This window comes from Oncorhynchus gorbuscha, linkage group LG02, assembly GCF_021184085.1.
Source record: "Oncorhynchus gorbuscha isolate QuinsamMale2020 ecotype Even-year linkage group LG02, OgorEven_v1.0, whole genome shotgun sequence".
In the NCBI taxonomy this organism is placed as follows: Eukaryota; Metazoa; Chordata; class Actinopteri; order Salmoniformes; family Salmonidae; genus Oncorhynchus; species Oncorhynchus gorbuscha.
The window spans coordinates 19,502,793-19,517,748 of record NC_060174.1 but is presented as its reverse complement, the minus strand read 5'-3'; the positions used below and the strand labels follow the sequence as shown (position 1 = coordinate 19,517,748).

At 43.7% G+C, this 14,956-nt stretch overlaps 1 protein-coding gene across 8 annotated transcripts in view; it reads left to right on the top strand.

The window, feature by feature from the left end:
* The window catches only part of LOC123998601 (unconventional myosin-IXb-like), a 128,711-nt gene that overhangs the window by 32,530 nt on the left and 81,225 nt on the right, over nucleotides 1-14,956 (top strand). For all 8 annotated transcript variants that reach the window (XM_046303615.1, XM_046303632.1, XM_046303623.1 and 5 more), the window contains exon 2: nucleotides 10,695-11,601. In XM_046303615.1, coding sequence (XP_046159571.1) covers nucleotides 10,762-11,601 — 840 coding nt within the window. In that variant the 5' untranslated portion in view covers nucleotides 10,695-10,761. The remainder of the gene's footprint in view (nucleotides 1-10,694; nucleotides 11,602-14,956) is intronic.

Genomic DNA, 14,956 nt, shown 5'->3' with positions numbered 1-14,956 from the left:
ATCTTGCAACCTTACAGTCAACTAGTCCAACGCTCTAACCACCTGCCTCATGAGGAGCCTGCCTGTTACGCGAATGCAGTAAGCCAAGGTAAGTTGCTAGCTAGCATTAAACTTATATTATAAAAACAATCAATCATAATCACTAGTTAACTACACATGGTTGATGATATTACTAGTTTATCTAGCGTGTCCTACGTTGCATATAATCGATGCGGTGCGTATTCGCGAAAAAGGACTGTTGCTCCAATGTGTACCTAACCATAAACATCAATGCCTTTCTTAAAATCAATACACAGAAGTATATATTTTTAAACCTGCATATTTAGCTAAAAGAAATCCAGGTTGGCAGGCAATATTAACCAGGTGAAATTGTGTCACATCTCTTGCGTTCATTGCACGCAGAGTCAGGGTATATGCAACAGTTTGGGCCGCCTGGCTCATTACGCACTAATTTGCCAGAATTTTACGTAATTATGACATAACATTGAAGATTGTGCAATGTAACAGGTATATTTAGACTTATGGATGCCACCCATTAGATAAAATACGGAACGGTTCCATATTTCACTGAAAGAATAAACCTCTTGTTCGCGAGATGCTAGTTTCCGGATTCGACCATATTAATGACCTAAGGCTCGTATTTCTGTGTGTTATGTTATAATTAAGTCTATGATTTGATAGAGCAATCTGACTGAGCAGCAGCCGGCACGTAAACATTCATTCATACAGCACTTTCATGCGTTTTGCCAGCAGCTCTTCGCAATGCTTCACGTATTGAGCTGTTTTATGACTTCAAGCCTATCAACTCCCGAGATTAGGCTGGTGTAACCGATGTGAAATGGCTAGCTAGTTAGCGGGGTGCACGCTAATAGCGTTTCAAACGTCACTCGCTCTGCGACTTGGAGTGGTTGTTCCCCTTGCTCTGCAAGGGCTGTGGCTGTTGTGGAACGATGGGTAACGCTGCTTCGAGGGTGGCTGTTGTCGATGTGTTCCTGGTTCGAGCCCAGGTAGGGGCGAGGAGAGGGATGGAAGCTATACTGTTACACTGGCAATACTAAAGTGCCTATAAGAACATCCAATAGTCAAAGGTATGTGAAATACAAATGGTATAGAGAGAAATAGTTGTATAATCACTACAACCTAAAACTTCTTACCTGGGAATATTGAAGACTCATGTTAAAAGGAACCACCAGACTTCATATGTTCTCATGTTCTGAGCAAGGAACTGAAACGTTCTTACATGGCATGTATTATACTTTTACATTTTCTCCAACACTTTGTTTTTGCATTATTTAAACCAAATTGCACATGTTTCATTATTTACTTGAGGCTAAATTGATTTTATTGATGTATTATATTAAGTTAAAATAAGTGTTCATTCAGTATTGTTGTAATTGTCATTATTACAAATAAATAAACACAAATCGGCCGATTTAATTGGTATCGGCTTTTTTGGTCCTCCAATAATCGGTATTACATTTACATTTACATTTAAGTCATTTAGCAGACGCTCTTATCCAGAGCGAGTTACAAATTGGTGCGTTCACCTTATGACATCCAGTGGAGCAGCCACTTTACAATAGTGCATCTAAATCTTTTAAGGGGGGGGGTGAGAAGGATTACTTTATCCTATCCTAGGTATTCCTTAAAGAGGTGGGGTTTCAGGTGTCTCCGGAAGGTGGTGATTGACTCCGCTGTCCTGGCGTCGTGAGGGAGTTTGTTCCACCATTGGGGGGCCAGAGCAGCGAACAGTTTTGACTGGGCTGAGCGGGAACTGTACTTCCTCAGTGGTAGGGAGGCGAGCAGGCCAGAGGTGGATGAACGCAGTGCCCTTGTTTGGGTGTAGGGCCTGATCAGAGCCTGGAGGTACTGAGGTGCCGTTCCCCTCACAGCTCCGTAGGCAAGCACCATGGTCTTGTAGCGGATGCGAGCTTCAACTGGAAGCCAGTGGAGAGAGCGGAGGAGCGGGGTGACGTGAGAGAACTTGGGAAGGTTGAACACCAGACGGGCTGCGGCGTTCTGGATGAGTTGTAGGGGTTTAATGGCACAGGCAGGGAGCCCAGCCAACAGCGAGTTGCAGTAATCCAGACGGGAGATGACAAGTGCCTGGATTAGGACCTGCGCCGCTTCCTGTGTGAGGCAGGGTCGTACTGCGGATGTTGTAGAGCATGAACCTACAGGAACGGGCCACCGCCTTGATGTTAGTTGAGAACGACAGGGTGTTGTCCAGGATCACGCCAAGGTTCTTAGCGCTCTGGGAGGAGGACACAATGGAGTTGTCAACCGTGATGGCGAGATCATGGAACGGGCAGTCCTTCCCCGGGAGGAAGAGCAGCTCCGTCTTGCCGAGGTTCAGCTTGAGGTGGTGATCCGTCATCCACACTGATATGTCTGCCAGACATGCAGAGATGCGATTCGCCACCTGGTCATCAGAAGGGGGAAAGGAGAAGATTAATTGTGTGTCGTCTGCATAGCAATGATAGGAGAGACCATGTGAGGTTATGACAGAGCCAAGTGACTTGGTGTATAGCGAGAATAGGAGAGGGCCTAGAACAGAGCCCTGGGGGACACCAGTGGTGAGAGTGCGTGGTGAGGAGACAGATTCTCGCCACGCCACCTGGTAGGAGCGACCTGTCAGGTAGGACGCAATCCAAGCGTGGGCCGCGCCGGAGATGCCCAACTCGGAGAGGGTGGAGAGGAGGATCTGATGGTTCACAGTATCGAAGGCAGCCGATAGGTCTAGAAGGATGAGAGCAGAGGAGAGAGAGAGTTAGCTTTAGCGGTGCGGAGCGCCTCCGTGATACAGAGAAGAGCAGTCTCAGTTGAATGACTAGTCTTGAAACCTGACTGATTTGGATCAAGAAGGTCATTCTGAGAGAGATAGCGGAAGAGCTGGCCAAGGACGGCACGTTCAAGAGTTTGAGAGAAAAGAAAGAAGGGATACTGGTCTGTAGTTGTTGACATCGGAGGGATCGAGTGTAGGTTTTTTCAGAAGGGGTGCAACTCTCGCTCTCTTGAAGACGGAAGGGACGTAGCCAGCGGTCAGGGATGAGTTGATGAGCGAGGTGAGGTAAGGGAGAAGGTCTCCGGAAATGGTCTGGAGAAGAGAGGAGGGGATAGGGTCAAGCGGGCAGGTTGTTGGGCGGCCGGCCGTCACGACGCGAGATTTCATCTGGAGAGAGAGGGGAGAAAGAGGTCAGAGCACAGGGTAGGGCAGTGTGAGCAGAACCAGCGGTGTCGTTTGACTTAGCAAACGAGGATCGGATGTCGTCGACCTTCTTTTCAAAATGGTTGACGAAGTCATCTGCAGAGAGGGAGGAGGGGGGGGGAGGAGGATTCAGGAGGGAGGAGAAGGTGGCAAAGAGCTTCCTAGGGTTAGAGGCAGATGCTTGGAATTTAGAGTGGTAGAAAGTGGCTTTAGCAGCAGAGACCGAGAAGGAAAATGTAGAGAGGAGGGAGTGAAAGGATGCCAGGTCCGCAGGGAGGCGAGTTTTCCTCCATTTCCGCTCGGCTGCCCGGAGCCCTGTTCTGTGAGCTCGCAATGAGTCGTCGAGCCACGGAGCGGAAGGGGAGGACCGAGCCGGCCTGGAGGATAGGGGACATAGAGAGTCAAAGGATGCAGAAAGGGAGGAGAGGAGGGTTGAGGAGGCAGAATCAGGAGATAGGTTGGAGGAGGTTTGAGCAGAGAGAAGAGATGATAGGATGGAAGAGGAGAGAGTAGCAGGGGAGAGAGAGCGAAGGTTGGGACGGCGCTATACCATCCGAGTAGGGGCAGTGTGGGAAGTGTTGGATGAGAGCGAGAGGGAAAAGGATACAAGGTGGTGGTCGGAGACTTGGAGGGGAGTTGCAATGAGGTTAGTGGAAGAACAGCATCTAGTAAAGATGAGGTCGAGCGTATTGCCTGCCTTGTGAGTAGGGGGGGAAGGTGCGAGGGTGAGGTCAAAACAGGAGAGGAGTGGAAAGGAGGCAGAGAGGAATGAGTCAAAGGTAGACGTGGGGAGGTTAAAGTCGCCCAGAACTGTGAGAGGTGAGCCGTCCTCAGGAAAGGAGCTTATCAAGGCATCAAGCTCATTGATGAACTCTCCGAGGGAACCTGGAGGGCGATAAATGATAAGGATGTTAAGCTTGAAAGGGCTGGTAACTGTGACAGCATGGAATTCAAAGGAGGCGATAGACAGATGGGTAAGGGGAGAAAGAGAGAATGACCACTTGGGAGAGATGAGGATCCCGGTGCCACCACCCCGCTGACCAGAAGCTCTCGGGGTGTGCGAGAACACGTGGGCGGACGAAGAGAGAGCAGTGGGAGTAGCAGTGTTATCTGTGGTGATCCATGTTTCCGTCAGTGCTAAGAAGTCGAGGGACTGGAGGGAGGCATAGGCTGAGATGAACTCTGCCTTGTTGGCCGCAGATCGGCAGTTCCAGAGGCTGCCGGAGACCTGGAACTCCACGTGGGTCGTGCGCGCTGGGACCACCAGATTAGGGTGGCCGCGGCCACGCGGTGTGGAGCGTTTGTATGGTCTGTGCAGAGAGGAGAGAACAGGGATAGACAGACACATAGTTGACAGGCTACAGAAGAGGCTACGCTAATGCAAAGGAGATTGGAATGACAAGTGGACTACACGTCTCGAATGTTCAGAAAGTTAAGCTTACGTAGCAAGAATCTTATTGACTAAAATGATTAAAATGATACAGTACTGCTGAAGTAGGCTAGCTGGCAGTGGCTGCGTTGTTGACTTTGTAGGCTAGCTGGCAGTGGCTGTGTTGCTGACACTACACTAATCAAGTCGTTCCGTTGAGTGTAATAGTTTCTACAGTGCTGCTATTCGGGGGCTAGCTGGCTAACTAGCAGTGTTGATTATGTTGCGTTAAAAGAACGACAATAGCTGGCTAGCTAACCTAGAAAATCGCTCTAGACTACACAATTATCTTTGATACAAAGACTGCTATGTAGCTAGCTATGTAGCTAGCTACGATCAAACAAATCAAACTGTTGTACTGTAATGAGATGAAATGAAAATGTGATACTACCTGTGGAGCGAAGCGGAATGCGACCGGGTTGTTGAGTGGGGAAGTTCTATTCGGTATACGTTGGCTAGCTGTTGGCTAGCTAGCAGTGTCTCCTACGTTAAGGATGACAAATAGCTGGCTAGCTAACCTCGGTAAATTAAGATAATCACTCTAAGACTACACACTCTAAACTACACAATTATCTTGGATACGAAGACAGCAAAGACAACTATGTAGCTAGCTAACACTACACTAATCAAGTCGTTCAGTTGAGTGTAATAGTTTCTACAGTGCTGCTATTCGGTAGACTGTAGACGGTGGACGTTAGCTAGCTGGCTAGCTGCCGGGCATATAGCAGTGTAGACTACGTTAGGACGACGAAATACGATAATTACGCAATTATCTTTGATACAAAGACTGCTATGTAGCTAGCTAAGAAGAAATTTCTAAGATTAGACAAATCAAACCGTTGTACTATAATGAAATGTAATGAAAAGTTATTCTACCTGCGGACCGAAATGCGGATGCGACCGCTCGCTCCAACCCGGAAGTAGTTTTAGGCGTTGAAAAATCTTAATCGGGTGACCTCTGCATACATACATGCATACATGCATACATACACACACACACACACACACACACACACACACACACACACATACACACAAAAGAGGTCGACCGATTCATTGGAATGGCCGATTTCAAGTTTTCAGAAAGTTTCTTAAAGTAGGCTTGTCTGGACTTCATCTCTTTAATCAGAAACAAAACTTTTTCTTGTTGGAAGGTCAACTGAATGAAACCTAGCCAAGCTCCGTTCATGATTCATCCTATAGGATGCATGCCTTGTTATTTTTCCACGAGTGTATGATTTCTCTCATTACTGCATCCTCTCTGAACAACATATTGCCACAGAGAATGACCACAGCAGCGTTGGTGAAGTTATTCTGTGTTCAGTTGTTCAGAAAAGTGGAGTGGAAAAATGCATTGGACTTGGTGTGAAATGATTTAGTGGGTCAAAATCAGAATCTGTACTTTTTTTGGGGGGGGTGGGATTCCTCTCCAATTAGACATTTCTTCATTTGTATACTATACTAATATTTAGAGGTAATAACTTGAATAATAATAATGTTACTGATAATGTAATGGTAATAGTGAAAAACCATGTGTTTCTTTTTAAGTTTATTCACCAATCCCCTAAGTCATGTAGGTGACCGTGTATTGTGACCTTAAATTCCAAGACAGTCAAAGCCCTACTCTGGGTTTGAGGCAGAATCAAATGTCTCATTAGCAACAGCTTAATAAAGCATGCCAGTCTCATCTGGTCCAAGGCAACATTGCGTTTTTATGTCGATCATGTGACTCTTGCTTTGAGTTTCTTTGGCGGTCAACCATGAAAAGCTGCCAAAAGCTTGAGACGGTTAGTTTCACTTCTCTCAGGAAATCACTCATATCCTTGAGTTTACAGCCTGAACAGTCTCTGCACTCTTTCTGCTAATTGAATATGTTTTAGGGTCCATATTGTAGTGTTACTGGAGCTCTGCCAAGGTGGAAGTTGAATCATCCATGAATGGGAAGTTGAAGTGTGTGTCTGTCTGTCTGTTTTTGTTAGTGTTCAACTCGGATGCAGATGCCGAGGTGAAGAGTTCTTTGCTGCTAACAGTAACGTTTCTGTGGGGTGCTATTTTTAGAGTAGGCCTATCATGTGCCGCTATTGTAGTGATGATTACAAACAAGTAACGGCATGGGCGTCTGACAACAGAACAATCCTCTTATAGTGGAAAATCTGTATATCCCATGTGTGTAAATCGTATGTAGCCTACAGTCAGGGAGATTTGAGCCTGGGTTCTAGATGCAGGCAAACCTGAGAAACAGGGAATATCTGTAAACATTAGTCCTATTCTTGTACACCAGACATATGGACTGTGACACAAAACTAAAACTTGAATGGCAGTACTTTTTCAATGTAAGATTTCCTATGATTTAAAACATGAATGTCAGTGATGTTAGCATTGGCTTGCGAAACTACCGCTAACCTTCATACTGGAAACAGAGACATCAAAATGGTATCCACAAGTTAATCTGCCTCTGGGGAAGGAGACAAAGTGCCTCATTGCAAAAACACCGAAGTATCACCTTTTAATAAACAGTTTTTGGTTGTACAGCCCTTGCCCCTTGGTATGGTCTACTTAGTCGCTCTCGCCGCAATTAGTTGATTGTTTGGTCATTAGGCTGTTGGTCGACTAAGATTGTTTTAGTCGAGCAGAAACAAATACAATTATTTATATACAATCACTACCTTTCAAAAGTTTGGGGTCACTTAGAAATGTCCTTGTTTTTGAAAGAAAAGCACTTTCTTTGCCCATTTTTAAAGGCCAGCATCCCGGAGTCACCTCTTCACTGTTGACTTTGGGACTGGTGTTTTGAGGGTACTATTTAATGAAGCTGCCAGTTGAGGACTTGTGAGGCGTCTGTTCCCCAAACTAGATACTCTAATTTACTTGTCCTCTTGCTCAGTTGTGTACTGGGGCCTCCCACTCCTCTTTCTATTCTGGTTAGAGACAGTTTGCGCTGTTATGTGAAGGGAGTAGTACACATCATTGTATGAGATCTTCAGTTTCTTGGCAATTTCTCACATGGAATAGCTTTCATTTCTCAGAACAAGAATAGACTGACGAGTTTCAGAAGAAAGTTTTGTTTCTGGCCATTTTGAGCCTGTAATCGAACCCACAAATGCTGATGCTCCAGATCCTCAACTAGTCTAAAGAAGGCCAGTTTTATTGCTGCTTTAATCACCACAACAGTTTTCAGCTGTGCTAACATAATTGCAAAAGGGTTTTCTAATGATCAATTAGCCTTCTAAAATGATAAACTTGGATTAGCTAACACAATGTAACATTGGAACACAGGAGTGATGGTTGCTGATAATGGGCCTCTGTACACCAATGTAGATATTCCATTAAAAATCAGCTGTTTCCTGCTACAATAGTAATTTACAACATTAACAATGTCTTCACCCGATTTCTGATCTATTTTATTTTAATGGACTAAAAATGTGCTTTTCTTTCAAAAACAAGGACATTCCTATGTGACCCAAACTTTTGTGTGTGTGCAAAGCTGTCATCAAGGCAAAGATTGGCTACATTGAATCAAATCAAATTTATTTATATAGCCCTTCTTACATCAGCTGATATCTAAAAGTGCTGTACAGAAACCCAACTGAAAACCCCAAACTGCAAGCAATGCAGGTGTAGAAGCACGGTGGCTAGGAAAAACTCCCTAGAAAGGCCAAAACCTAGGAAGAAACCTAGAGAGGAACCTAGAGAGGAACCAGGCTATGTGGGGTGGCCAGTCCTCTTCTGGCTGTGCCGGGTGGAGATTATAACAGAACATGGCCAAGATGTTCAAATGTTCATAAATGGTCAAATATGGTCTAATAATAATAATCACAGGCAGAACAGTTTAAACTGGAGCAGCAGCACGGCCAGGTGGACTGGGGACAGCAAGAAGTCATCATGTCAGGTAGTCAGTCCTGAGGCATGGTCCTAGGGCTCAGGTCCTCCGAGAGAGAGAAAGAAAGAAAGAGAATAAGAGAGAGCATACTTAAATTCACACAGGACCGGATAGGACAGGAGAAGTACTCCAGATATAACAAACTGACCCTAGCCCCCTGACACATAAACTACTGCAGCATAAATACTGGAGAATCTCATATTAAATATATTTTGATTTGTAAACACTTTTTTGGCTACCACATGATTCCATATGTGTTATTTCATAGTTTTGATGTCTTTACTATTATTCTACAATGTAGAAAATAGTAAAAAATAAAGGAAAACTCTTGAATGAGTAGGTGTGTCCAAACTTTTGACTGGTACTGTATATTGGCGCGCATGTCAGTGAACTAATCCATTGCGGAGGCCGAGACTAAAAGCCAATTTATACTTGATCTGAAAATGTGGTTGAATGCTCCATATGGCGGGCGTGAGGCAATTGTGGAGCCTCGATGCCAAATCGAGCTCCATGCCGATTCGCCTCCCAAATGTTGTAACAATGTGGAGGGCTCTGTATTGCTCTGCATTGACATGATTCATTGATGGTAGGTGGGGGAGATACATCTTGTAGAAAACACTCACTTCCTTGACAGCAGCTTTGCATTGCTCTGCAAAGCGCAAGAAGTATGAATACCCTGACTTCTGCTGAGGCTGTATCACCTTAATAAAACATTTATACCTAGACTTTTATTCAACAATACTTTCTACAGTAAGATGTACAGTAGGCCTGATCAATTTGTCTGTTCTGTTACTTAGGGTTGCACTATCTCAAACTGTGTGTGTGTGTGTTCTAATATAAATCTGTGTGATGTTAGCCATAATTTTGTTCCAGTTCAGAATTACAATTATTTATTGTATTTTAACAGCAACAGTTCAAACTTAGACAGATATGTAAGTTTTTTTAAAGGGGAAAAATAAACATGAATAGCTATTTTAAATGGGTCATTTGTTTTTGTCTATATTGCATTTGTTTTAGGCATAAGGCCAATGACGTACTGATATTTACGTATAGTTGCATATTTTCATATGTTTGGGTGCCAGGAAATCACAGAATTTCTCATTTGGGTCCCAGGCTGAAAAATAACCCTTGCTCTACTCTATGGTTTAGTTTGTTTACTGTCTGTTTCTATGGGTGTTTCTGTTTATACCACCACATGTGGCTTTCTTGTAGGCTAATCATAGAGATGGGCTTCTTACGTGAAGTGAGGAGATTAAGTCTGCATCAAACTAATGCTCTAACCACAGCTTTAGTGCGCACTTGCAGGAGAATAAATGTCTTAACTCAACTTTACGCACACGATAGACTAGTGTGGGTAAATCAAACACCGGTTCACTTTGAGCTCAGTGATAACCGGAACGTGACACATCCAAAGCTTGGTCCCTGCCCTCAATGTAGGCCCGGGCCGTTTGTGAACGTCCATACACCCTAATAAAACGGCTGTACCACAGTTTCCTTCAAGTAATCATGCAATTGAGCATGTCACATTAATCTGCACTGATGGACTAAGCATCATCCTCTGTGAAAGGCCTATGCTATGCTGTGGAAAAGTGTTATTGTAATATTACTCAAGTATTAAGTAGAGGGAAGGATTTAGAATTCCCTTAATTGTAGTGAAGCCTACATTGCTTCATTTAAATAGTTGAAAGCTTTTTCTAATCCACTAAATTAGAACCACCTTTTCAATAGCCTGCGTATGTGCAGTGATGCGAGTCACATTTCCACTCCTCAGCTTCTTAGTCAAAGACAAATAGCAGTTTGCAGTTCACACACTGGTCTGTGAGTCTTTGTTTAAAAACCAACCCATTTGTTAGCATTTTGAAACGCAGGCGTAATGCCGTTGTGGCAAACTGTTTAGACCTTTGCGAGACGGCAATGCCCAAATGGGAAACATCCACTATCTGTAATAGCTGAATGTCTTTCAAAACTATTTTCTTAATTGAAGACTTGATCCAATACAGGGTCGTTTGGCACAGGCACTTTTAGCGTGCATGTGGCTAACAGTTAACATCACAGCTCTTGTTGCTTTCAGTCAGCTCCCTGCAACTAAGCTCTGCTGTGACATTCTTTTTTTCAGCTTTTGAGCTTTAATGTATAACTGTCTCAGAAAAAAACATTTGTTCTCCTTTGATCCCCAGGTGCTGGGTGGTGAGAGAACAGCAGTCAGTGCAGACGGCATGCTTAGGTAACTCCACCTAGCCCAGAATGAGTGTCAAAGATGGCGAATGCGGAGCACCTAGCCAAGATGGACGGGCCTACAACCTGCAGGTCTACCCACGGCTCTCAGCGGACTGCCCATCTTGCTGCACTCTCAAGGTGCCCAAGGAGGCCACAGCCGCTTCCGTCACCCAGGACGCAGCCTTGGCCCTGGGCCTGGACCCCAAGCGGCTCTACGTGCTTGCCGAGGTGAAGGAGTGTGGCGGGGAGGAGTGGGTGCTGGAGTCCTGGGACCTCCCCGTCCAGAGGGTCCTACTGTGGCCACGGAAGGCCCAGGAGCATCACCTTCAGAGCGAAGGTTTCTACTTCCTCCTCCAGGAGAGGAACCATGACGGCACCATCCACTACGTCCACCTCCCCGCTCTCTGCAAGGAGCAGGAGGCCCAGAAGCTAGCAGCCAGAGGCTTTCTCCCCCCACGCCATGATGACTTTGACGACCTGTGTAACCTTCCGTCACTCAATGAGAGCAGCATCCTGGATAACCTGCGCAACCGCTTCCACAAGAAAAAGATCTACACCTACGCCGGGTCTATCCTTATCGCAATCAACCCCTTCAAGTTCCTATCCATCTACAACCCCAAGTATGTCAAGATGTACGAGAACCACCAGCTGGGGAAACTGGAGCCGCACATCTTTGCCATTGCGGACGTGGCATACTACGCCATGCTAAGAAAGAGGGTAAACCAGTGCATTGTTATCTCTGGGGAGAGCGGCTCGGGGAAGACCCAGAGCACCAACTTCCTCATCCACTGTCTGACGGCCCTCAGCCAGAAGGGCTACGCCAGCGGGGTGGAGAGGACTATTCTAGGGGCTGGGCCTGTGCTTGAGGTAAGGCTATTTGTATTCGTGTGAAATGAAGTTGGGGCTCTTACCTGAGGCTGTGGCAGTCATGAAATGTCAGCTAGTTATTTTCATGCAAAAGAATACCGGTCTCACAGTAATTGACTGTTAATGAACATAAACACGTTAGCATCTCCAGGCCACCACACATACAAGCCGCTGATGCGTCCCTTTGGAACATCTACATTTAACCTGTCTAGGACTGCTAGCGGAATACCTCTTTAAGGAATACCTAGGATAGGATAAGTAATCCCTCTCACCCCCCCCTTTAAGATTTAGATGCACTATTGTAAAGTGACTGTTCCACTGGATGTCATAAGGTGAATGCACCAATTTGTAAGTCGCTCTGGATAAGAGCGTCTGCTAAATGACTAAAATGTAAATGTAATGTAAATTGAAGGGCGCCAAATACAAATCAACAGAAATCTCATAAATCAAATTTCTCAAACATACAAGTATTAGGCACCATTTTAAAGATACAATTCTTGTTAATCCATCCACAGTGTCTGATTTCAAAAATGCTTTACAGCGAAAGCTCCACAAACAATTGTTAGGTCACCACCAACTCACAGAAAAGCCCAGACATTTTTCCAGCCAAAGAGAGGAGTCACAAAAAGCACAAATAGAGATAAAATTCATCACTAACCTTTGATGATCTTCATCAGATGACACTCATAGGACTTCATGTTACACAATACATGTATGTTTTGTTCAGTAGTGTTCATATTTATATCCAAATATCTTATTATACATTGGCGTGTTATGTTCAGTGTTTCCAAAACATGCAGTGATATTGCATAGCCACATGAATTCACAGAAATACTCATTATAAATGTTGATGAAAATTCATGCATGGCATTTTAGATACACTTCTCCTTAACCAGAAGGGGACTAGGGTTCCAATTTTGGAACACCCCCCCCCCCCCCCCACATTCAGCTGGAAGGTGGCGCATGGAACGCAAAAATATTTAACCTCCACACATTAACAAGTCCAATGGCTCTAATGAAAGATAAACACCTTGTTTATCTACCCAGCAAGTCAGATTTCTAAAATGTTTTACGGCGAAAACATAGCACATATTTATGTCAAACCACCACCGAAGACACAGCTAATTTGCATAGCCAAGTTGAAAAAAATATACAATCAACAAACGCAGGATTAAAAGAAAAATAATGCACTAACCTTTTGAAATCTTCATCAGATGACAGTAATATAACATGTTACACAGTACATTTATGTTTTTTCAATAATATGCTATATATATCCATAAATCTCTGTTTACAATGATGCATCATTCAAAAAATGCTACTCAAATGTCCTGAGAAATGACGATAGCTCCGGCAGATAACGTCAGCTAACAAGGAATACACATCATAAACTTTGACTAAATATGCATGTTCTACATATATATATAGTTAGATACACTTCTTCTGAATGCAATCGCTGTGTTACATTTATTTTTAACGTTACAGGTTTCGTTCACTAGGCTATACTATGAGTCGGCGCTCAAAAAGTAGCATTATGGCTCCTCTATCTTGGAGTCCACATAAACCCAAATTTACCACATAAATATTCCCTTACCTTTGCTGTTCTTCCATCAGAAGACCTGGAAGGAATTATACTTACCAAAAACAGCGTTTAGTTTTGCAGTCTGTGTCTTTCGGTTCTCAAACACGACACATTTCGGTTGAAATGTAGCCAAAAGTCAAGTGGATGCGCACCAAAACGTCGAACTTACATATTTTATGTCGATTAAACTTGTCAAACTAACTTCATAATCAAGCTTTAACATGTTATAAAGGTGTACAGCAATCGTGAGGACGAACAGAAACGCATGCATTGTATAATCGATCTTGGAAAAAAGACAGGACCTGAGCAGAGCGCGCATAAAAGTGACCTGTTTTTTCGCGTGACCGAAAGGTTTCGGCCCGCCAAAACTCTCGTGAGCGCTCTCACAATGAGAAGCCCCATTGAAAGCTGAGATCGCGCTGAAGACAGACCTTGCTTGGGAAGGGTGGGGACAATGACGTCAAAGTTGGGCCAACTTTTATGATGACAAGAGAGAGTTTGGGAGAATGACTGCCCTGAGAGTTCTGCTTTACATACAGACATAATTTAAACGGTTTTAGAAGCTTTAGAGTGTTTTCTATTCAATAATATTTTTTATTTGCATATATTAGCAACTTTTGACAAAAAAATTGTTTACTATGGGCACGCAATTACTCCAGCGGGGGCAGTAGACAGCCCTATCCCCAAGAGGTTAATGCAACCGCTGTGCCAGATTTTTTAAAACTTACGGAAAAAGCATTATCTGAGAACTGCGCTCAGAGCACAAATCAGCCAAAAGAAATATCCGCCATATTGCGCAGTCAACATTAGTCATAAATAGCATCATAAATATTCACTTACATTTGATGATCTTCATCAAAATGCACTCCCAGGAATCATAGTTCCATAATAAATGTTTGTTTTGTTCGATAATGTCCATCATTTATGTCCATTTATGTCCAAATAGCTTCTTTTGTTAGTGTTTGGTAAACAAATCCAAAAGCGAGTTCAGGTTGGACGAAAAGTTAAAAAAGTTATATTACAGGTCGAAAAAACTTGTCAAACTAAGTATAGAATTAATCTTCATTAAACATTTATGATAAAAATATCCTAATGTTCCAACCAGAGAATTCCATTGTCTGTAGAAAAGCAATGGAACTAGATACCTCTCATGTGAAATGCACGTGACTGAGAACGAGGCTGCTGGCAGACCCCTTAGTCAAACAGCTCCCATCCGGCCCCCCTTCACAGGAGAAGCCTGAAACAACGTTCTAAATACAGTTGACATCGAGTGGAAGCCTTAGGAAGTGCAAAATAACCCATATCCCACTGTGAATTTGATATTCGGGATGAGTTTAAAAACGACAAACCTCAGATATCCCACTTCCTGTTTGGATTTTTCCTCTGGTTTTTGCCTGCCATATGAGTTCTGTTATACTCACAGACATCATTCAAACAGTTTTAGAAACTTCAGTGGTTTCTATCCAATACTAATAATAATATGCATATATTAGTATCTGGGACTGAGTAGGAGGCAGTTCACTCTGGGCACGCTATTCATCCAAAAGTGAAAATTCTGCCCTCTATCCCAAAGAAGTTAAGTCCCGTGCCATTATTTTATATGATATGATTTTATAGTAGGAAGAATATACTGCAGGTCTATTTGAACTTAAATAGAAAGGATATTTTTCCCATTCTACAGCGAGTGCACACATGAAGTGGCTATGTTGAGTATAAAAGTAATCATTTGAATCAGGTCTTATAGAGTAATTTGGCAAATTTAGTTGTGAATGA